The sequence below is a fragment of the Amblyraja radiata genome, chromosome 2, assembly GCF_010909765.2.
Source record: "Amblyraja radiata isolate CabotCenter1 chromosome 2, sAmbRad1.1.pri, whole genome shotgun sequence".
NCBI lineage: Eukaryota > Metazoa > Chordata > Chondrichthyes > Rajiformes > Rajidae > Amblyraja > Amblyraja radiata.
Genome location: NC_045957.1, coordinates 20321766 through 20347779, shown reverse-complemented (window position 1 = coordinate 20347779; position 26014 = coordinate 20321766). Strand labels below are relative to the sequence as shown.

At 41.6% G+C, this 26014-nt stretch overlaps 1 protein-coding gene across 1 annotated transcript in view; it reads left to right on the top strand.

Moving 5' to 3' along the window:
- The window catches only part of gabbr2 (gamma-aminobutyric acid type B receptor subunit 2), a 759033-nt gene that overhangs the window by 628144 nt on the left and 104875 nt on the right, over window positions 1-26014 (top strand). Inside the window, exon 13 of the mRNA XM_033042801.1 lies at window positions 21494-21616. Within this exon, the coding sequence (XP_032898692.1) occupies window positions 21494-21616 (123 nt within the window). The remainder of the gene's footprint in view (window positions 1-21493; window positions 21617-26014) is intronic.

Genomic DNA, 26014 nt, shown 5'->3' with positions numbered 1-26014 from the left:
TGTTATCTACACACAGGTCTAAATTAATTGCTTCCTGGTAGCTGAAGGCACCTTTATTTTGGGTAGGCCTGACATTAAACCAATGTGGCTTTCTGAAGACTTCCTCACAAATCTGGAGATTTTCCTCCTCCATTGCTGCAGAGTGAAAATTAGAGAATACAATACATCAATTTGCTTGTAGGTGAGCTTCATCCCCTTCATTGTGCTTGTATCAAATTGTTGCAGCAACCTGCTCAATCCTGTTCATAATATGTTTATATTGAATATATTTTTCAGATACACCCTGAAATATTCTGTAGATGTATTCATTAACTGATGTCAGCGTTCTTTTCTACTGCCAATTACAGATGACTGCATATTCCATTTGTCCCAGTGGTTTCAGGATCTCACCGGCCTATCTCCTTAATTTATAAGGTCTTCTCGACAATTGCGTTCTGATCAAACTTTTGGTTGTGGGTGTCTTTCCTATGCAAACCACAAAATAGGCAACTGATTAAATTTACAGCCCAACTTGCATGTAAAAACCTGTGCACTTTAACAATGGATCTGGAACACCTTTACTGGGTTAACAATATTCTTATCAGTCTCTCAATTATTGTCACCACTAATGGCATATAGAGTCTTCAAACTTATTTCCTTGTATCACTCATGCATGTCAATGGCATGTACTCCTCCTTCCTGTAGCTTTCCACTGTCATTGTTTCCCTTCCATTGGGGACCATTCTGATCAGCCATGTCCTAACCTTGCACCTTGTGAAGGTGATGTGTCCTTGCTTCCAACACTTAAAGCATTTTGCAGCTCTAAACTGATGGGTTTGAGTTGAGTGGTTTCCGTGGCAATGGTAGCAGGACTTTCTGCTAAAGCTATTATTTTTTAATATCATTTGTGCAAGTTTGATTCAGATTTTGTGTGAGATTCTTCCAATTTTCCTGCAATTAGTCCATAAATGGCATCCAACACGTCGGGCTAACTGGAACTCTTTGCATTTTTGGACAATGGTCCATGAATTCCCTAAATCCACAACATCCATTGGTAAAGTGTGCCATCAATGCAAATGAGACGCAAGGAGATTGAAACAAGATGTGACCTTATTTGTAAAAATAATCCTCCCAGGCTAAACTTCTGGAACTTTCCGTAAGCTTTGTTCTGTTGACCCTATTATCTCTATAGGGTATCAACTGACATGTCGAACAAAAGACTCTAAACCAAGTTTAGTACAACTTAATCTTTATTAACACTTGAGGAACTTAAACATGCATGCAAATAATTGACTTCTAATAACCTCATTTACTTTACTATTTCAACATCACTTCTTAAACTAAAACACAAAACTCATGACTCGGAGGTGGATATTACCCTATGAATGAATTGGCCAGATTCACTCTGTTGGTAGGTGGTAGTCTTTTCTGAGTTTCAAACTCACCTTCTTCTTGCGATGGTTGTTGGAGCCGATGTCTCGATCCCTCCTTTTATACTAATTTTCCTTCAATCTTCAAAAGGAAGCCTTTGTTGTAACCCAAGGCTCTCATGACTTTAAAGTCAATCATTTCAAGTTGTCACTCCTCCAAGGGCTGAATAAAGACAACACACCTTTGTTCTTTATCTGGTTGGAGAGTTCTTAATTGCATTGCCTGGTCATATCTCTTTCTCATTATAGAGTTATTTTGCGAAATGTCCATTCCAGGCACCATATCTTCTCAAGGCCGTACTGCCTAGCTGTGAAGTTCCTTCAGCTCTGCTCCTACCAGATGTCAATGACCGTGACCGTTTTCACTGCACTCTTTTGTTCTCATGTCTCCAGAATTTCACTCTGTCGTTTTCTAGCTAATAACATCCTCCAAAAGCCCATCAGGATACTTGTCATCCAGTCCCAGGCTATAGTTCCATTACAGAAAGCTATTGGTCACTTGACACAATCCTTAAAGAACTAATACCTTTGCAGCAGCAATTATTCACAGCATCATCCCATGTAACCGACAAATTACTGCTGCGTTTTCAAGGTTAATGGTAAGATGTATTTTCTCAGAGTCAAGGTGGTGGTCTGTAACAGCTGGTTAGGTTAGATGGGCATGATAGATTTCTGTTCAACTGCAAATGAAGGCTAATGGAAATGGCTTTAAAATGCACATCAGCCATCACAAAACTGAATATAGAGCTGGTTCAAGACATGGAATGGCTAAGTCCAGTCCCTTTTATGGTGAGCAGCATAATCTACAAACCACAAAATAGGCAACTGATTAAATTTACAGCACGACTTGCGTGTAAAAACCTGTGCACTTTAACAATGGATCTGGAACACCTTCAGGGTGATTGAAGAGGATCTGCAGCTGAGATTGGTCTGGAGCAGGGTGTTCTGGTGAACACGGCACGACCAATGAATTAATGTTTCTGACAAATCTCGCCCACCAGACAACACATTTCAGCACTGGATTCTGGCCTGTAAATGTGTTCTAGGCCACAGGAGCTAGCTGAAGTACTCTTAAATCTTAGGATCAATATTGACCATCTTTTATCTTGTCTTATTGACAAGAATCGTCAATGATATGCTTCCCCTTTTTATGTCTTGCCTCATTAAAAGAGTGGATAAGGAAAGTCAAGAATCTGTCATGATTAAATGTTAATCACCAAGCAGTGGCAGAGACAGTAGAGCTCTCACCTCCTCAAAGATAGTCACAATATGCTAGAGTAACTTGGTAGGTCTGAAGAAAAGGAATGGAAATGGATCCAAAAGTCTGAAGTAGGGTCTTGACCCGGAACGTCACCAATTCCTTTTCTCCAGGGATGCTGCCTGATCCATTGAGTTACTCCAGCAATTTACAATACAATACAATACAATACAATATTTATTCATTGTCATTTGAACCTCAGTGAGGCTCAAACGAAACTCTGTTTCTACAGCCATACAAACAAAACAATTCCTACAAGACACACAAACAATTCAATCCACACAAACATCCATCACAGTGAATCTCCTCCGCACTGTGATGGAAGACAAAGTCTTTTCTCTCCCCTGCTCTCCATTTTTCTCCCGATGTTGAAGCCCCCCCGGCGGGCGATGGTAAGTCCTGGTCTTAATGTCTCAACGGGGAGCCACCGGCGGCCGTTGGAATGTCCTGCGACCATTAAAGCTGCGCCGGGCGATGTACGGCCCCGCTCCGGGTTGTTCCAACACCGCGACACGGGCAAGATAAGTTTTAAGATTAGATTTAAGATTAGATTCAACTTTATTGTCATTGCACATAGTACAAGTACAGGTACAACGAAATGCAGTTTAGCATCTAACCAGAGTGCAAAGTAATCAAGTGCTGATGAAGACAATATATACAAATGAGGAGATATTGGTGTTTGTACATAGGCATATACATATATACAGATAGTTGCTAAGGTGCAAAAGATTGACATGTGCTATATTCTGGCGAATAAGAGCTTAACTATAAATTATATAAACTATAAATAATACTGATGAGAAGTGGGGGGGGGGGGCCTGTGAGTTCAGCAGGGTAATGGTGTTGGCGAAGAAGCTGTTCCTCAGCCTGCTGGTGCGAGACCTGAGGCTCCTGTACCGCCTCCCTGATGGGAGGAGGGCAAACAGTCCATGGTTGGGGTGTGAGGGGTCCTTAATGATTTTCCCAGCCCGTTTCAGACATTGTGTGCGGTGGAGGGCATCCATGGCAGGGAGCGGGGCACCGATGATGTGATGGGCGGTTTTCACCAGCCGTTGCAGTGCCTTCCTGTCAGCTGTGGTGCAGCTGCTGTACCATACCGTGAAGCAGGTGGTCAGGATGCTTTCAATGGTACAGCGGTAGAAGTTGGACAGGATCTGGGGGGACAGGTGAACTTTCTTAAGCCTCCTCAGAACGTAGAGGAGCTGCTGCGCCGTTTTAATCAGTTTGGCGGTATTGAGGGACCAGGACAGATCCTCAGAGATGTGTACCCCGAGGAATTTGTAGTTGGAGACGCGCTCCACCTCAGTCCCATTTATGTGGATGGGGGTGTGTCTGCCGCCTCTGGTCTTCCGGTAGTCCACAATGATTTCCTTCGTCTTCTGTGTGTTGAGGACAAGGTTGTTGTTGGTACACCAAGCTGCCAGGTGCTGGACCTCTCCCTGTAGGCTGATTCATTGTTGTCACTGATCAGTCCTACCACCGTGGTGTCATCAGCGAATTTTATGATGGAGTTGGAGCCATGCATAGGGGCGCAGTCGTGGGTGAAGAGGGAGTAGAGGAGAGGGCTGAGCACACAGCCTTGTGGCATGCCTGTGGTTCGGTGTCAGAGTGGAGGAGGTGAGGTTGTTAATCCTAACAGACTGGGGTCTGTTAGTGAGGAAATCCAGTGTCCAGTTGCAGAGGGTTGATGCCAAGGCCGCTGAGTTTGTTAATCAGCCAGGCGGGGATGACAGTATTAAATGGAGAGCTGAAGTTACATTTCGGGAGCTCCATAAAGCGGTCTCCACCAGGCACCCACGAGCTCCCGATGTCCCGTCCACCGGGCCTGCGGCTGGAGCCTCCGAGCTCCGGAGTCGGGCCGCAGCAGCGAGCCACCACCGCTCCCCATGCTCCGAGGCCGGCCAGCCCCGCGATGGTAAGTAGTCCGCAGGCTCCGCGACTGGAGCCCCCAGGTCGTTCCGGTTGGAGTCCACTCCATGGTGCTAGGCCCCAACGACAACGGAGACCCGACAGTTGCTAGGTTAATTAGCCACTATATATTGCCCCATGCATGCAGATGTACAATAGAATATATTAGGGTGTTGATGGGAATGTAATGAGAGTTAAGTATGGTTAGTATAGTGTTAGTGCAAATAGGTGTTTGGTAGTCAACGCTGAGTTAGTGGGCTAAAGGGTTGTTTCCATGCAGTATGAGTCTGACTCCGTGACCCTCACCAAAATGCTGGTGTAAATGCAAGAGATTTAGGATTTGGAGAAGTAAACATTAGGTTTGTCACTTAAAAATATATTTTTCACTGCATTAGTTTGACATTTATGGCAAATATGATAAACAAGTCCCTCGCACTCAACTGCAGTTGTTGCCTGAATGACATGGCTGCACATTGAGAACTGGTATTTCCCTTATAAATGCTGTTATGTCACCTGTAGGGGTTTGACAGGATGGCATATTATAGAATGTGAATGCAGCATGATTCTGAGTGTGGTTGGCACAACATAATTTCTGAACGCTTTGCATTCAGGTTGTCGTCATATCTTGACACAGATCGTGTATCATTTCCATGTCTGAACTGGACCTTCTCGAGCACATTGTTGAAATAGCAATTGTTTAAAGTAGGGTCAGCAGATGCTTTAGTCTTTTTAGTATTGCAAAATATATATTAATGCAATTCTGAATGGATTAAGGGCAAACTGCGTGAAATGTTCTGTTCCTCAATTGTAGTGTTTATCATATAGTGCTCTGTCACTAATGTAACCAGTTTTTGCTGCTGATAAAATTAAAATTAGATTATTAGGACTTGTTTTTTCGCTTTTTGTAGACGTAATTTTTTTACGCATATTATTAAACCAGACAGTATCCTGGTAATCATTAATCAACAACAGATTCTTGTTCTGTGTAGGAAAGAACTGCAGTTGCTTGTTAAAACTGAAGATAGACACAAAAAGTTGGAGTAACTCAGCGGGTCACGCAGCCAGGGCTGGCCTTAGTAGGTGCGAGGCCCAATTGGGAACATTATTTGTTTGATTTTTTGTTGGGTCCGTTATCACACAGGAAGCCTGGTCCCCCAACACAACCCCAATACAATATTTCACCACTCACCCATAGCCCCCATGGGAGGCATATTCCACCACTCACCCGTTCCCCCAACGCAACCCGTCCCCCGATGCAACATTCCATGACTTACCCATAGGTCCCAACTGTGCATGGGCGGCTCATTTCCCCTTATACACCCGCCCTCATTTTAAACTTAAAAAATGCTGCCAGGAAAAAAAAATTGGATTTCACTTGCTGCCAGGGCTCAGTGTCATATAATTGTTTTGGGAAGGGCCAGCAAGGATTTGGATTTTTAACAATGAGAATTTAAGTGAAATTTTTTTTAACGTTTTAAATGTAAAATTTACCATAAATCTGAAAAAATCTTGATACACCACACCACAGGACAATGGTGAGTAAGGTGGTCCGAAAATCGTAGCGTTAATGTGTACGGTTTTGGCATAATTCAGGGCATGAATCATATGCATGCACACACACAGACAAGATGAGAGTTTTAGTAATATAAAATATATATCTATATTACTAAAAATTACAAGAGGATTTTTCCAATCGATGAAATTAGTGTTTAAAAAATGTTGAGATTCTCTCTCTTGAAAACCATGCCCCTTCCGGAAGGACTATAAAATCCGAAAGTGTTGAGTGTCTCAGTCAGTCTCTGCAAGATTTGGGGAGCGAGAGGGTCATGTCTCTCAGTCTGAGCTGTGAATAACACTGAACACATGTCAACTAAACTGTGAGTGGTTTTACTGACCTGTCAGTGCCCTTAATGTGGTTTGAAAATATAGTTTGGAAATGCTAAAGCTGTGTTGCTATTGGTTTGGAAATGCTAAAGCTGTGTTGCCTAATTAAAGTTGCCTTGCCTAATTAAATTTGCGTTGCCTAATTAAAGTTGCCTTGCCTAGTTAAGGTTGCCTTGCCTTCTATATAATTAAAAATCTAATCTTGACCACTTCCTGTTTGCGCATTATATTGATTTTAGAAAAAACACTACCATGTACGGCTATGATTTTTGGCCATCTTACTCAGATTCCCCCTCTGCTCATCAGGTGCCGAGGATTTTTCCCATCGATGAAAAATAAAAGAGTTATTAGTGTTTTAAAAATGTTGAGATTCTCTCTCCTGTCAATCACACCATGAAGGCCATGCCCCTTCTGGTGAGAGGGGGGGAGGGACTATAAAACCCAGAAGTGTGGGCGTGGCTCAGTCTCTGCAAGATGGAGGTGGGAGAGGTCATGAATCGCTGTCTTTAGTGGCCTTGCACCCTGCTTGAAATGGTATGAAACTGTGCTTGAATTTGGTGACCTTGCACCCTGCTTGAAGTGGTAAGAAACTGCACTTGAATTTGGTGGCCTTGCACCCTGCCTGAAATGGAATTTCAAGGAATAGCTGTGAGTCAACTGCCAGCCCAGCAGCACAACAGGGGTGAGTGACTGAGCCGCAAGCCCAAGAATCCATTCAGCCCACAATGTCCATATTAACCCTCTGGAAACCAGTCCCTTCAGCCCACAACACCCATACTAGTGCTCCAGAAAGCCCCCTTCCCTCCACTGGCCACCAATATTGGAATTGGTGGAGAGGTGAAATATTGCGTTGGGGGGCCAGCTCTCCCGTGTGATGCTGGGACACAACGGGTCCCACTTAATCTTGTAATATATAGATAATAAATGCTATTTAATTCTTTTTAATGCTTTGAATATCAGATCTTCAAAAGTATTTTAAATGGTGACATTTTGAAAGCTGGCAAACTGGGGGTTATGTTGAAATTAGCAATTGAAAGTTAATTTCCACTTCATAAGCAGGGCATGTTCTTCACATCATCCCTGTATCCCCACATGAGGACATTTAGTTTTATTTCAAAAATAAACTTTATTCACAATACAAAAATATATCGAAATCAAAAACTGTGCAAAAACTTTTCGTACATTCTCAGTGTCGACACATTCAATAGTGTCAAACTAAAAAGCGTTCCCATTTACACTACTGAGGATGGGGCTGATACATCACAGCAAGTTGCAGTGCGCAAATTACATTTTGGCTTCAAACTGTAGTGAATGCGGGTAGGTCTCTACAGGCAGGCAATTATCAGGAAAGACTCTGTTTATGGCACAAGAATGGCATTGCACCACTCTTTACTGCAAAATTAGCATTGCACGTAATTGATTGTGTCCATTTTACAGTGAAATATTGCTGTATTCTGATTTCCTCGACAGTTTGTGAACAATCTAAAATGATCCTTACACATTCTCTGCCACTTATTTACAAAGCTCTACTCTCCCAGGTAAAAGCCAAGAGCTAATATTTCAATATCTTTCTTTCAGAAACTGCCACTAAAGCACTGACAACCTCAGTAAACTGAACTTATTTGATGTCTGTAGTGCCAGCCACCTGATGAACCAGAATGCCTTTCCATAGAAAATACCATGGAAGTGCAAAATGATGTGATAGGACATGAGGCTTTGGGATGAAGTTGATTTAGGAATAATCAACACATATATGACACGCAGTATGTTGTTATATGAATGTCAGGGATCAGAGATGTTACCGTATCTGGTTTAGTTCAACAATGGTTACCTCCAACAAACATGGCTTCCCTTTTATTGTGGTTGATGGGGTCGTCTCTTGTATTTCCCCTGTTTCTTGGATGTTTGCTCTCACCTCAACTCACTCCATCCAAAACAGCAATTTCAAATCCCCTTCCAATCCCACATCGACCTGTCCATCCTCAGTCTTCGCCAATACCAGAGTGAGGCTGCATGTAAACAAAAGTACCAACAACTTAAATGCTGTTTCGATAATTACCACAAGCGGCAGACGCCTCCCAGGAAACAGAGAGCTGCAGACGCCTTCCAGGAGGCGAAAAAGCCGGGAGGTGGATGCCCACAGCTGGACTCTGGGTTGGTGCCGTGGAGGTGTCAGGAGTGGACCCGGTGGCGGCTGATGAGTAGGTCAGTGCGGTGGTTGATGAGGGTGCTGGCAGTGGAGGTTGGCGCTCGTTGAGGTCTGTGGTCATTGAAGGGGCCAGCGGTCAAGGACGGGCCACGTGGATGCTGGAGGACTGATGCGCGCCGGGAACAAAGGAAAACCTGGCATGTGGGAACCGGGGAGAATAACAAAGGAGGTCACAGCGTGGAATATTTTGTAACTTTGATGGTGCTCTTTATGTGGCGACTTTGTCTGACTTTGTCTGGCGAACACTGTGACGTCACATGTGACAATAAAGTATCTTTCATTCATTCATTCATTCATTCATTCATATATTTTCCAGTTCAGATAATCTTCCCTCCTCCATCATCTGCTTCCATTTGCCTTTTACTTCTCCCCTGATGCTTCCCATTAATATCTTCCTTACTTAACAGATTGCAGCACTGGTAGACATTATGTTTCCTCTTTTCACCCTCCTAGCTTTTCTTCCTCCTTTCTGGAACCACCTGCATTGCTATTTTTTACATTTTTTTGCCTGGTTCTACTCATCACTTTTCGCCCAACACCACTCCTCCTCCTCCTTCCTTTTCCCACCTAGCTCCATCTGTGCCTCATCCTTCACCCCTCATCACAACACCAATCACCTGTTGGCACGTGTGTCTCCCCTCTCCCACCCCTCCATATTGGGTGGGTATCTTCCCCCTCCACACTCAGTACTGATGCAGAGTGTCGACCCGAAACATTGACAGTTTCGTTTTTAGTTTAGTTTAGTTTAGTTTAGAGCTACAGCACGGAAACAGGCACACCGAGTCCACACTGACCAGATCCCCACACATTAACACTATCCTGCACAGACGAGGGACAATTTTCATTTATACCAAGCCAATTAACCTACAAACCTGTACATCTTTGGAGTGTAGGAGGAAAACAAAGATCTCCGAGAAAACCCACGTGGTCACGGGGAGAACGTACAAACTCCGTACAGACAGCACCCACAGTCAGGATCGAACCTTGGTCTCTGCCACTGTAAGTGCCATAAGGCAGCAACTCTACCACTGCGCCACTATTTTCTCATACTGTTTGACCCTCTAAGTTCTTCCGGAAAATTGTTGCTCGATTTTCCAGCATCTGCATGTAGCCATAACGCGGTCTAGTAAAAGTGTCCTACAGCCATGTTATGGCAGGCAACACCTTCCATTAAGGCTTAACATTATTAATGTTATCAGGCATTTCCATTCTAAATGTGAACACCAGTGCATTGCCAAAGAATTTAGTAAGCAGGTGGTACATGCAAAATAAATCTTTTATATTGGCTTTATTATTTTGGATCAAATTGCTTTCAGCTGCCTAATAAATTGTTGTTAATTGGAATATAAGGATCATTTAACCTTCGACTCCTACCAACCATGACTCATAACTATGCAAATAGAATGTGAATTTTCCTTTCCGAAAGATACAATTAATGGCATTGAGAAGTGGATATAATTTTAGAGCCAAGCTTAAACCGAGAAATCAATTCCCAGTAGGTAGCATTAAGCAATCACATCAGTGCATTGTATAGTACTCTGCCTAAGGAATTCATTCCTTTGAAATCAGTCAAATGAATTTTAAAGTGGGTATACAACAAGCTAACATGATCATGCAGCGAGGTTTGGTGCTGCTGATTGTGAATTTATTTCTAGGCGTGAGCCTTCATTGGTCTTTCCATCAACAAGTGAGAACAGGTATTGTTAAATCTGATCACGCGAAGACAAGGCTAATTGCTTAGAATTGTGTGTTTGGGCATCTGTTGAAGCAAGCAATCTCCAGGATTTATATGCTTTGGATGATTGACAGCCACACTTCCAAAAAATTTGCAAACCTTTTTTGAGTTCATCAGATTATTTTATGTAAAATGTAAAATTAAATTATGAAATAAGCCTGGGATATTCTCAACCACATGCAGGTACCCTGTTATAAAGAGAAGGGACAAAAGGTTGTTTCATCTTTAATAATATGTGTTGGTTAGGGGTAAATTCAGAGGATTTACACCTTTGGTTTTTTTCTCATATGATATTTGTTTAATAAAACTGATCATTTGTTGGATACCCTTCTACCCGTTATCCTGTATATATACACTATGGATGGCTTGATTTGATATAATTGATATAATTTAATTGATTGATATAATTTAATTGCCACACAACCAAGGTCGGTGGTATTTGGGTTGCCAGCAGCGGTACAATAATAAAGAACACAACCACAATAAAATGTTTACACAAACATCCACCACAGCATTCATCACTGTGGTGGAAGGCACAGAGCTTGGCCAGTCCTCCTCCATTTCCCCCCGTGGTCGGGACCACCACCCTCCACAGCCGTTGCTGCGGGCGTCCAGATGGTAAGGGACAAAGTCAAAGTCAAGGTGAGTCCAGGATCGGCTCTTCCCAACCAGAGACCGCGGCTTCAGGCTGGTGTAGGCCGCAGGCCGGCAGTCAAAGTTTTAAAGTACCTGCCGTGCCGCAGCCGGAAGCACCGCAGTCTGCAGGGCCGGCGGTCGAAGCTCCCCTCCAGGGGAGATGGTAAGTCCATGCCGCACCCGCGGTAGAAAACGGCCACGGGCCGGCGGTGGAAGCTTCTTCTTCCCCCCGGGTCCTCCACGAGGGATCCCGGGCTGTAGACGCCGCACCAGCTGGAGTTCTGCAGACCGCGGCTTCAGGCTGCCGGCTGCCGCGGGCCAGCGTAACGGAGCGCTCCCCTCCAGCGAGGTCTCACCCGCTCCGCGCCGAGAGTCCACGCTGCACCCGCCGCTGAAGCTCCGGGCGCGTCTCCGGGAAAGTCCGCGCCGATCCTTGCTGTTAGGCCACGGGGGAGGCGACCTGAAAAAATCGCCTCTCCATGGAAGAGGCGGCCGAAACGGTTTCCCCCTTACCCCCCCACACCAACCCCCACACATAACACACAAAGAAACATTAAAAACAGACTTTTAAACATACTAAAAAAATAAAAAAAGTTGGAAAAAAAATGGACACGCTGCCGACAGGCTGCTGCCAGTGCAGCGCCCCCTTATATAGTCTTTTTGGTGACTGGATAGCATGCAACAATAAAGCTTTACCCTGTACCTCTAAACATGACAATAATAAACTAAACTAAACTAATAACGAGGAAAAGGATTATGCGGTGGCACAGTGGTAGAGTTGATGCTTTATAGCGCAAGAGACCCACTTTTTATACTGACTCCGGGTGTTATCTGTATGGACTTTGTATGTTCTCCCTGTGACCTGCATGGCTTTGCTCCGGGATCTCCTGTTTCCTCCTACACTCCAATGACGTACAGGTTTGTAGGCTAATTGGCTTTGGTAAAATTGTAAATTGTCCCTAATGTGTGTTGGATAGTGTAAAGGGCCTGTCTCACTTGGGCCGTCATTTACGTGACAGGCCGGTAGTGACTGGCGCGCGACGGTCGCGCGCGCCATCATGCGTCCGCACAGCCGTCTGGAGTGCGTGACATCATTTGATGATAGACACAAAATGCAGGAGTAACTCAGCGGGACCGGCAGCATCTCTGGAGAGAAGGAATGGATGATGTTTTGGGTCGAGACTCTTCTTCAGTCTGAAGAAGGGTCTCCTGCATTTTGTGTCTATCTCCAATCGTCTTGGCCCCGCTCTGGGAGTAAGAGTGGGGGCGGATCCGGATCCGCAACGGCTGTGAGCCCCAGGCCGAGCTCGGCAATCATTTGCCTGCTTCTGCTGCTGTTGGAGGTGAGACATTGCACCGCCCCAGGGTCTTGCGCCTGTCCCACTTTGACCGTCAGTTGCTCGACAGGCCGGTGGCGCGCGAAGATTTCATTCAGGATGAAGTCCACGCCACTCCACACTCCTCCACGGCACTCCGTGCGCCTGTCCCGTGCTACCCATGCGCTACCCACACGCTAGCAGGTCGCGTAAATGGCGTGCGAATGACGGCCAAGTGGGACAGGCCCTTAAGTGTGTGGGGATCGCTGGTTGGCATGGACTTGATGGACAGAAGGGCCTGTTTCCATGTTGTATCTCCAAACTAAACTAAACTAAACAAAAGATGACCCAGATGTATCACGGCACATGATGCACATTGAAGTGTGGTCACCGAGAATATAAAGGGAGACAAATTGCTCATTGCAAAATTCTGTATCACATAAAATAAGAAAATAAATGACCAGCTAAACTTTTACAGTCCTTTTCTCTGCATTTGGTGGTATGAATCATGAGTAAACATTCAGCACTTTTGATGCTTTCATGTACTGCGCTGGACAATCAGAAGTAATTTTACCATCAAGTTCCAGAATATAGAACACAGAACAGTACAGCACATGAAAGGGCCCTTCAGCTTACAATATCTGTGTTGAACATGATGCCCAGTTAAACTCATCTCTTCAAATTTAAAACTCATTGATCCTGTGTTCGGGTGGAATACCAGATTCAAGGTGGTGAACCATATGCTATTTTACAGGCCATTCTATCCAGAAGATGCAAGATGTTAATATGAAAATTGGGGGTGAAGGAATTACATTTTGTAGTTGGAATGTCAAGGGTATTAATGAACCAATCAAGAGGTAAAGTACTAGCACACTTAAAATCACTTAAAGCTGATATAATGTTCCTTCAAGAAACTCATCTTAAAAACGAAGCAGAACATAGATTGAAAGCAAAATGGATTGCTAAAACATATAATTCCTCATTCTCCCATAAGTCTGGAGGGGTTGCAATCTTAATCCGTAAGGGTATACCTTTTAAACATGTGTAAACTATTGCGGATATTGATGGTAGATATATTATATTGGTGGGAGAATTATACTCAGAAAAAGTGATCTTCCTTAACGTTTATGGTCCAAATTTTGACAGCCCACTGTTTTTTAAGAAAATATTTAATACTATTCTGGAACTTACACAATACAATCTGATAATTGGTGGAGACTTAAATTGCACATTAGACCCTTATTTAGATAGACCATCAAGGCAAAGGAAAATAAAATCCAAGCAAGTGAATTATTAAATTCATATATTAATACTGCCAATATCAAAGATGTCTGGAGAATAAAAAACCCTACTGGACCAGAATATTCATTTTGCTCACAAGTACATAAAACGTATTCAAGAATCGACTATGTTTTAGTGGACTCCAAACTTATCCCATATACATACAACTCAAAATATTATAATATTATAATCTTGGATCATGCACCTTTAACATTCATGGTTAAATTAAAAGGTATAGATGAGAAGCAGGTACACTGGAGACTCAATCCTCAAATTCTAAATGATAAAGCGTGCCGCGAATACTTCACAACACAGATTTATATTTTCTTTCAGACGAACGACCTCCCAGAAACCTCTGTCTCCCTTCTGTGGGAAACATTTAAAGTATTTGTACGAGGAGCGCTTATCTCCTCCCAAGCCTTTCATAATAAAAAGAGCCGAGCTAAACAATATGAACTAGAAATGGAAATAAGGCAATTAGATATTGAAAACGCGACCGCTCCCTCTATGATAAAACACAACAAAATTGCTGCACTTAAGTTAAATCACATATATTCAGACCAAATTATAAGACGTTATCAACATACTAAACAATTACAATTTGAATTTGGTGACAAACCACAAAAATTGCTAGCTCGTCAACTTCGCAAGCTAGATCAGGAAAAAACTATTCATAAAATTAGATCAAATACGGGAGAAACACTATCATTGCCTAAGGACATCAATGACAGATTTTTGCAATATTATCAGACACTTTACTCAGCCAAAAAAAACACTGTACTATGAGAATAGAAACATTCTTAAAGAAATGTAATCTCTCAGGATTAGATCTGAGAGAGAGAGAATTATTAGGTGCTGAAATTTCAATAAAAGATATTGAAGAGTCCATTAGGTCCATGTAAAATGGAAAGGCTGCGGGCCCCTATGGTCTAAATTCTGAATTTTACAAAAGATTTAATGATTTGATCTCCCAACATCTACAGACATTATATAACTATGCTTTCACACAGCAGGTACTGCCAGAAACTTTTAACGAATCAACAATAACACTTATACCAAAAACTGATAAAAATCTTGAGGACCCTGGCTCATATAGAGCAATAGCTCTTTTAAATACCGATCAGAAGATATTAACTAAAATCTTAGCCCACAGATTAAGTTCAGTAATTCATAAATTAATACATCCACATCAAACAGCTTTTATCCCAAAACGTTACTCATTCTATAATTTGAGACGATTGTTTATTATAATATACTCAAAAATAGAATAGCTAATGTAGATTTAGCCGTCATCTCGTTAGATGCTGAAAAAGTATTTGATCAGGTAGAATGGCCCTATCCTTTTACTGTGATGGAAACATTTAAATTGGGTGAGAAGTTTTGTACATGGGTTAAACTCCTATATACTAATCCATCAGCTAGAATATTGATAAATCAAATGTTATCACCCAAATTCAATCTATATAGAGGTTGTAGACAAGGATGCCCACTATCTCCGTTACTATTTGCCCTAGCTATTGAATCACTTGCAAAAAGTATCAGAGCCCATCCAGAAATGTATGTGTACAATACTAAAGATACAATAAATAAAATCTCTTTATATGCAGATGATGTATTATTATACATCACAAATTCAGAAACTATTCCAAATGTATTAAATCTTATAATGCAATTTGGCTCATTCTCGGGATATAGATTTAATTGGAATAAAAGTGAAATTATGCCCAAAACGGAACCAAACCCATATATATTGCAACAATCTCCTTTTAAAATAGTCTACGAAAAGTTTAAATATCTTGGAATTTATGTGACTAAGAAATATGTGTCTTTATTTAAATCAAATTTTCCTCCCCTACTTAATAAACTACATAAGAATATTCAATATTGGAAAACACTCCCCATTTCAATGTTTGATAACTTAATGCCATAAAAATGATTTTTTCTTCCACAACTATTGTACTTATTTCAATCAATCCCGATCTATCTTCCAATTATTTTTAAATAAACTTGACTCTATTGTTACAAGCTATATTTAGGTCTACACGAACCATAGAATAAGTAAAAAACACTTGTGTAAATCTAAGATGGATGGAGGATTAGTCTTACCAAATTTTCTACTTTATTTTTGGGCAGTTAATATTAAAAAATATGACCTTCTGGTTGGAGGATATGGATCAACAACCAGATTGGTTAAAGATGGAAAAAGAAGACTGCCTACCTTTTGAAATTGGCACGATTTTGTTAACACCTACAAAATTGACCAAAAAAACTTATAGTGGAAACCCGATAATACATAGTCGTATGCGAACTTGGAAACAATTAAAAAAGACTTTAAAATTGGATAATTTATCACTTATTCTCCCTATCTTAAATAACCCCTCATTTAAACTTTCCGTGTTAGATAAAGGTTTTGCAAAATGGAAAAACCATGGAATTACAAAAGTGGGACACCTTTATCGAAAGGATATCATTCTTTCATTCCAGGAGCTACAACAGAATTATGGAATACACCAAAATAATTTTTTTAGATATTTGCAACTTAGAGATTATATAAAATCACATACACAAGTATATAGAACTAAGGACCCAGAAATCCTTGGAGAATGTTTGAATAAACACCCCAACACAGATAAATTAATATCCTACATTTATAATATCCTACATTTATAATATCCTGTTAGATACTGAGGTCCCGTCGACAGAATCACACAGACAAACATGGGAAAATTAATTGGCTCAATCCATAACGAAGGATATATGGGATGAAAGTTTACAACATATACATTACTGTTTGTTAAACGCCAGACACCCTTTAATACAATTTAAAATATTACATAGATTATATTACTCCAAAACAAAATTAAACAGAATTTTTCCAAATATCTCACCTATCTGTGATAAATGTCAATACCTGGAAGCCAACTTAACTCATACCTTGGTAAATTGCATAAAAGTTTTAAAATTTTGGATAGATATTTTTATAATTATTTCTGAAGTTGTTAATATTCAATTGGATCCTGATCCAAAATTAATAATATTGGGAATATCAGAACAAAGTATAAAACCTACAACTAATCAAAGAAATTTTCTTGATTACAGAATAATAACTGGGAAAAAATTAATACTAAGATTTTGAAAAAACCCAACAACCCCCACAATTAAAATGTGGATTACAGAAATGTCTGAGACTTGGAAAAAATTAGACTTGACTTAATTGACAAATCAGAACTATTTGCTAGAATATGGTCTCCATTTATTGATTTTTTAAAGAGGTAAATTGGTTCAACACAGAAACTGGACTGAAACCTGAGCTCAGGATTGGATGAATAACTATGCCTTATAATCTACGGACCTATCTCCAAAATTGTTATTGGTAAATTTCTTTGTTTGTATTTTTTTCTTTTTTTTAATCCCTCCCTCTCTATCTAATATATTACTAAATATCTGATCTTGACCGCTTTTGGCCCACTGTGCTGCAATTTCCGACAGAACGCAGCCACCTACGGCCGTCATTTTTGGCCACCTCGCTCAGAGCCCCCCTCCGCCTTATCAGAGAGATATTAATGTTTTTTTTAAATCACCATTCTCTCTGCTGCCCCTGCTGGAGGGAGGGGAGGGACTATAAAACCAGGAAGTGGTGTGCCTCACTCAGTCTCTGCAAGATGGATGAAGCCAAGGGTAACGTCTCTCTGAGCTCTGAATAACACTGAACAAATGTCTACACAACTGTGAGTACCCTGAATGTGGTTTGAAAATGAAAATATTTGAAGTAAATAGGCACTGCCTGAAAATGGTTGTTTGGGTGCTTTGGCTTGAAGTTGAAAGGCACTACACTGCAAATGGTGGCATGAAGTTGAAAGGCACTACTTACTGCAAATGGTGGCATGAAGTTGAAAGGCACTACTTACTGCAAATGGTGGCTTGGGTGCTTTGGCTTGAAGTTGAAAGGCACTACATACGTCAAATGGTGGCTTGGGTGCTTTGGCTCGAAGTTGAAAGGCACTACTTACTGCAAATGGTGGCTTGGGTGCTTTGGCTTGAAGTTGAAAGGCACAACACTGCAAATGGTGGCGTGGGTGCATTGGCTTGAAGTTGAAAGGCACTACTTACTGCAAATGGTGGCATGAAGTTGAATGGCACTACTTACTGCAAATGGTGGCTTGGGTGATATGGCTTGAAGTTGATAGGCACTACTTACTGCAAATGGTGGCTTGGGTGCTTTGGCTTGAAGTTGAAAGGCACTACTTACTGCAAATGGTGACGGGTGCTTTGGCTTGAAGTTGAAAGGCACTACTTACTGCAAATGGTGGCTTGGGTGCTTTGGCATGAAGTTGAAAGGCACTACTTACTGCAAATGGTGGCTGGGTGCTTTGGCTTGAAGTTGAAAGGCACTACTTACCTCAAATGGTGGCTTGGGTGCTTTGGCTTGAAGTTGAAAGGCACTACTTACTGCAAATGGTGGCTTGGGTGCTTTGGCTTGAAGTTGAAATGCTTCTTCCTGCCTACAGGCAGCAATTGAAGAGCGCGCCCCCAGAAGTGAGGACAGCACAGAGCTGGTCGGGGGGGGGGGGGGGGGGGGGCAGAAGAACAACTCCAGGACTGTTTGGAGTCTGTAGACTGGGCAATGTTCAAGGACGCGGCAACGGACTTGAACGAATACGCCACAGTCGTTACAGACTTCATAAAGATATGTGTGGAGGACTGCATCCCTACAAAAACCTTCCGAGTGTTTCCCAATCAGAAACCTTGGATGAACTTTGAGATCCGCTCTCTTCTAAAGTCCAGACACAGGGCATTCATGTCCGATGATACAGTGGCCTACATGAAGTTCAGATACTACCTTGGTAAGGCCATCAAAAAGGCCAAAAGGGACTTCTGCTCCAAACTGGAGGATGAGACAGATGTTCGGCAGCTGTGGCGGGGCCTGAATGCAATCACCTCCTACAAGGCGAAACCAGGAGGCAGATCGAATGTCGGTGAAACATCACTCCCTGACGAGCTCAATGCGTTTTACGCACGCTTTGACAGGGAGAATACTGATGTGCCTTCCCGATCCCCCATTCGCTGTGATGGCATTTCAGTCTCAGTCACAGAGGCCGACGTCAGGAAATCCTTCAGAGGGGTGAACCCCCGAAAAGCACATGGTCCTGATGATATACTCGGTCGTGTTCTAAAAACCTGTGCGGACCAACTGGCGGGACTTCCTCATCCACAGACCACAGTCTGTTCGTATTGGTGGAAATGTGTCGGCCTCGATAACAATCAGCACGGGAGCAACTCAAGGCTGCGTGCTCAGCCCCCTGCTGTACTCACTCTATACCCATGACTGCGTAGCCAACCACAGTGCGAACTCCATCATCAAGTTCGCTGACGACACCACTATTGTGGGGCGTATCACTGATGGGGATGAGTCAGAATATAGAAGGGAGATCGAGCAACTGTCCATATGGTGCCAGCGCAATAACCTGGCCCTCAACACCAGCAAAGCCAAGGAACTGATTGTGGACTTTGGAAGGAGTAGGAGGGGGACCCACAGCCCCATTTATATCAACGAGTCGATTGTTGAAAGGGTCAAGAACTTCAAATTCCCGGGCGTGCACATCTCTGAATGTGTGTATATATTTATATCATGGTATATGGACACATTTATCTGTTTTGTAGTAAATGCCTACTATTTTCTGTGTGCTTAAGCAAAGCAAGAATTTTATTGTCCTATACAGGGACACATGACAATAAACTCACTTGAACTTGAACTTGAAGATCTTTCCTGGTCCGAGAACACTAACGCAATTATCAAAAAAGCTCATAGCGCCTCTACTTCCTGAGAAGATTACGGAGAGTCGGTTTGTCAAGGAAGACTCTCTCTAACTTCTACAGGTGCACAGTAGAGAGCATGCTGACCGGTTGCATCGTGGTTTGGTTCGGCAATTTGAGCGCCCTGGAGAGGAAAAGACTACAAAAAGTAGTAAACACTGCCCAGTCCATCATCGGCTCTGACCTTCCTTCCATCGAAGGGATTTATCACAGTCGCTGCCTCAAAAAGGCTGGCAGTATCATCAAAGACCCACACCATCCTGGCCACACACTCATCTCCCTGCTACCTTCAGGTAGAAGGTACAGGAGCCTGAAGACTGCAACAACCAGGTTCAGGAATAACTACTTCCCCACAGCCATCAGGCTATTAAACCTGGCTCGGACAAAACTCTGATTATTAATAAACACTTTCTGCTATTTGCACTTTATCAGTTTATTTATTTATGTGTGTATATATTTATATCATGGTATATGGACACATTTATCTGTTTTGTAGTAAATGCTTACTATTTTCTGTGTGCTTAAGCAAAGCAAGAATTTCATTGTACTGTACAGGGACACATGACAATAAACTCACTTGAACTTGAAAGGCACTACTTACTGCAAATGGCGGCTTGGGTGCTTTGGCTTGAAGTTAAAAGGCACTACTGCAAATGCACTTACTTCCAGTTTGCACTGTATATTGATTTTAGATAAACGCTACCACTTACGGCTGTGATTTTTGGCCATCTTACTCAGTCCCCCCTCCGCTGAGCAGGTGCAGAGAATTCTTCCCATCAATGAAAAATTAAAGTGTTATTAGTGTTTAAAAAATGTTCCTGGGCATGAGTCAACTGCCAGCCCACCAGCCGTGTGTGAGCTGCCAGCAGATCAGGCTTGAGGGACTGAGCTGCCACTCCAAGAACCCATACCAGCACTCCAGAAAGCCCCCCCACTGGCCACCAATATTGGAATTGGTGGAGATGTGGAATATTGCGTCGGGGGACCAGCCCTCCCGTGTGAACATGGGAACCAACGGGCCCCACTTAGTCTAGTTAGTTTACAAATTTTCTTTTCAGTTCTATCTTTCAAAAAAACAAAAGCTTTGTATGAATGTAATTGATAAACAAACCGTGTTGCTATTATGTGTTTATGCTTCTAATAAAAATATATAAAAAAAATAAAATAAAAATAAACTCATCTCTTCTGTCTGCACATGAACCATATTTCACCATTGTCCACATATCCATGTGCCTGTCTAAAAGCCTCTTAAATGCCACTATCATATCTGCCTCTACCACCAACCCAGGCAGCACGTACAAGACGAACTTTGAGCCATGTGTTTCCGTTATCATGTGACTCATGCGTGGCATAAGGCAAATTCCAGCAATAACGCTGTCTGCTCAACAACATGCAGCACTATATTAATCAGACATTGTATTAATTATATAATGTTCAGTTTGTATGATGGTTTGCAGGAGCTTTCCTTATCATTCCTGCATCTGATACTCACAATCACAACATGATAAACATCATATAATATTTTGTACATCACTGCCTGCAAATTTTATAGGAAGAGAATGTGTAAAATCCAAAATTTCCCAAAAGCTTCTGTTCATTACAGGTTGTGATCAAATCTCATTACATAAGGCTGTCTCATTTGTCAGTGTAAGCATGCACAAAGTACATGACAAATAATTATCTCCAATTATTCAAATATACCATTTGTCACCTACGCTGATCTATACCCCAGTGTTCTTTACACAGAGAAGTGAAAATGATAAGCGGGGAAGATGACAAGATATGCTAAAGAATTGGGACATTTAGGACATCTTTGCCAGGAGGCACTGACTGACTGCAGCAGTGAACTTGGAATTACATTCCAGAGGGTTGATATCAAGTTACACAGTATTACGCTTGGGGATGGAAGAGTGGAAACCTATCCAAAATGTGAACTGTAAACTGCATTTTGTAACCAATGTCAACTTTAAACCTGAAAAAAGGCTGTGTGCAACAACTGTGTGAATGCTGGGAACATCATGGAGTATTTTCTTCTCTCAATAGATCATCAAGGACCAGAAGCTGCTTATTATTGTCGGTGGGATGCTGCTCATCGATCTCTGCATCCTCATTTGCTGGCAGGTTGTAGATCCCCTGAAGAGGACTGTAGAAGACTACCCTTTGGAGGTCAGTTGACAGAGTGTAACGGGAAATGTTGGTGATTGAGCTGACGCCTGGTTCATGTCTGCATGGCTGGAGTGCATAATTTGGAATGCTAGCATCACTACAATATGAGGAGGCTGCACTACCTGTGGAAAATTCTCTTAATAGTTAAACCTTGATCAGGTGGATCAAACTCATAAATGAAAATACAAATGAAAGATGTAAAATGTGGAGAATTAAAGGAACAAATTAGCACTTGAATTATTAAGGCACATGAAGCTGCAGACCAAGTGCGGGTACATGGGATTTGTATGGATGAGTATTGGTTAGCATGGCCATGATGGTTTCTGTGTGGTATGTCTTTACGACTCTTAACTAATGATTTGTTTAAGGACTGCCAATTTCTTTGAATCTGTTTTGGAGCTTTTAAACTATTTGTTGGAACTGATTGTTGGGTATAATGAAAGCTCCAGGAATTTGAATGAAAAGTTGCAAGCTTGTTCTTATGCACTTAAAAATATTCACACATTTCATTTGTTTTTTTAAAAATGGGCAAAAAATGAAGTTATTTTAATGGGCCTATTTTATGAATGGAAATTAAGCCATAAGGCTATCACCAGTATTACATGATCATCTTCGATTATACGGCAGTATTCTCAGTTGACTGGAAGGATTGTTGAAAATTTTTGAATTGTTGTAATAGTAAATAATTCATCTTTTGAAAACATCAATAATTTCCTGCATTTATATTAGATTGTGATGGATGTAGAGGTTAAGAGTGGAACGTTGATAGTGGAGTTAGAGGTAACGTAAATGTTAACTGGTGGCCAAGTAGTTTCTGTTTATTGACTGAACACTGAACTCCTACACAATGAGGTCCCATTGATCTTTCCCTTTTACTGTGGTCAAGGGATACACATTGGACTATATATTGCAGCAGCAGCAACTGCTCTTTCAGTTAGTTCCAAATATCAATCTACCCTTTAAGCTGCGGGCAAACACTAAATAACTACCCCAGGCTTCAAACATGTCCAGGTTTAAAAATGTCAATATATCATGAGCAAATATGAAGGATTTAAAGTAGAAGAGAAGTACTTGCATTTGCATAACACCATTTGTCCCTCTTTTACAAAGTTACAGTCCATGATTTGAGATATGAATGATTTTCTTTCATAGAAACATAGAAACATAGAAAATAGGTGCAGGAGTAGGCCATTCGGCCCTTCGAGCCTGCACCGCAATTCAATATGATCATGGCTGATCATCCAACTCAGTATCCAATCCCTGCCTTCTCTCCATACCCCCTGATCCCTTTAGCCTCAAGGGCCACATCTAACTCCCTCTTAAATATAACCAATGAACTGGCCTCAACTACCTTCTGTGGCAGAGAATTCCACAGATTCGCCACTGTGTAAAAAATGAGTTTCTTATCTCGGTCCTAAAAGACTTCCCTCTTCTCCTTAAACTGTGACCCCTAGTTCTGGACTTCCCCAATATCGGTAGTAATCTTCCTGCATCTAGCCTGTCCAACCCCTTAAGAATTTTGTAAGTTTCTATAAGATCCCCCCTCAATCTTCTAAATTCTAGCGTGTACAAGCCGAGTCTATCCAGTCTTTCTTCATATGAAAGTCCTGCCATCCCAGGAATCAGTCTGGTGAACCTTCTCTGTACTCCCTCTATGGCAAGAATGTCTTTCCTCAGATTTGGAGACCAAAACTGTACACAATACTCCAGGTGTGGTCTCACCAAGACCCTGTACAACTGCAGTAGAACCTCCCTGCTCCTATACACTTATTTCTTGTTATAGTTTCTATGATACAGAAAACATGGTTGTCGATTTGTGTTTTACTCTCTCCCTTAACTGCCATATGATAATGAGCAGACCATCTGATTTTTGTTTTCCACTGTTAAATTAAGAACGTTTGAAAACCTAAATATCACTTTAAGTGCATGAATTTACTTACATTTAAGTAAGATTACACCAGAAAACCCATTGTGTTTAAAAAATAAACGGTGGAATATATGATCACACTTTTGCTACAAGCCATTTGAATATAGAAATCGGTGAACTTTGAATTTATAGCTAGAATTATATCTGCAATGTACAAAAGACTATCCTTGCAGTTAGTTATAATATGGGAAATACTGATAGAGAAAAGAGACCGATTAATCCAACATTTCCCACAAGAGGCCTCTGTTCAGTACAGATTGTAGTCAATCATATTACATGCGGCTACCACTATTGTCAGTGTAAGCATGCACATGCATAATTACATGCATATGATGAATAATTCCTGACAACTGGAGGCATTGACATCCGTTGTGATGAAGTGCTTTGAGTGGTTGTTATGATGAATATTCCTGCCTTAGAAATGACCTGAACACTTTACAATTTACCTACCATCACAATAGATCAACAGCGGATGCAATCTTAATGGCAATCCATCGGAATTTGTGGACAATAAGAACGCATACATCAGGCTGTTGTTCATTGACTATAGCTCTACATTCAACACCATGATCTCATCTAAACATCATCGAACTCAGGGAACTGGGTCTCTGCTCATCCCTATGCAATTGGATCCTCAATTTCCTTATAGGCAGGCTTCAGTCAGTGTGAATTGGTAACAATACTTCCTCCACGATGGTCATCAACACAGAAGCATGTCAAGGCTGTGTGCTCAATTCCCTGTCCCACTCTCTCTATACCCACAACTGTGTACAGCTTCAGTGTCATCTTTAAATTCACCAACAATACAACTGCTGTTAGACGGGTACAATGAGTCAGAGTACAGGAGGGAGGTTCAGAATCTGATAGAATGGTGCCAGAACAACAATCTTGCTGTCAATGATGGCAAGATCAAGGAGTGGATTGTTGACTTTGGGAAGCGAAAGCCAAGGATTCATGAACCTGTCTTTATCGATGGGGCAGCAGCAGAGATCGTCAGCAGCTTCAGGTTCCCTAATGTACACATTACTAAAGATATGACCTGAACCCACTACATTGACTCACTCATAAAGTAAGCCCATCAATATCGCCACTTAAAAGTTTGAGGAGATTTGGTATGTCGTTGAATATTGAAACCCTACTGGTGGAGAGCATAGTGATTTGTTGCATCAGGGCTTGGTTCGGTAACTTGAATGCCCAGGAACAAAGCAGGCTCAGTAAATGGTGGATGTTGCTGGCCCATCATGGATACTGACTTACCCACCATTAAAGCATTCTACTGGAGACACTGCCTCAAATAGGCAGCTATTGTCATCAAAGATCGACACAACTCTGGCCACAATCTCAACCTGCACAACCTGCACAATTACAGGGGCCTGTGAACTGTGACCTCCAAGTTGAAGAACAGATTCTTCCCAGCAACTATCATGCTCTTTCATCAACCCACACAGGTCTAACCACAACCCTACCACAGCAGTGATCTATTGTGGACTTTGGTGTTGGTTGCACTACATACTTCACTTTTGCACTATAATGGTCTGGTTAATTGGTCCTACTGATTATTAATTTATTGTTTTATTGATCATTGTATATTTGTTGTGTTACTGCGTTAATGGGCCTGCGAAACTGCAGCAGGTATGAATTTTGTTTTTCTAATCCTGGCACATATGACAATTAAACACTCTTGACAATTATGCATATATATCATCCTTGTGCGTGCGGTATCAACTACCTATATTCACAAAAGTTGATACATATCTCCGTGTACTTTACAAGGGGAGCAAGAAATGTGATTTAGGGAGAATTTTTAGGTGCTATTTGAATGCGGAGACAGACTGACATTGGCAGTGGACGTGGAATTACATTCCAGAGAGCAGAGATCAAGTTAAACTTTATTACCTTTTGAGGGTGGAGTAGAGTAATGGGGAACAAACAGTCATATATAACCATAGGAATAGATGTGGGCTGGGATTTATGACTGAATACAAATCCCCAGAGGAGGGAGGACGGAGGAGAGAGAAGGTAAATCTTAAAGTAAGTAAATCTTAAAATGATTCATAAGAACTAGTAGAATTTGTTGAAAGCAGGAATAATTGATGTGTGGAAATGTACGAAGGAACAATGCAAAGTTGCAAGAGTTCAGATTAGGTAAAGCTTGTAAATAGTGAAGAAGCAATGTTAGCAAGGAGAGCATTTGAAATATTGATCCTCGATAATGAAATGGTTTTTAACAGGGTTTGAGATGAAGTATAACAAGAAAAGGACAAATCATCAACTAAAAGACTGTTTTTGGAATGGACTGGAGATGGTTGAACCTCAGATCAGAGTAACAGGATAAATTCATACCTAATGATAAATAAAAGCCCTGTGCCTGTGAATAGATATCTTAAGATGGCAAATATCCAGTGATTATACCAATCTCCCAGGGTTTTGTGCCTCATTGAATGAGGTTTAGTTGATGATCATTGTCATGT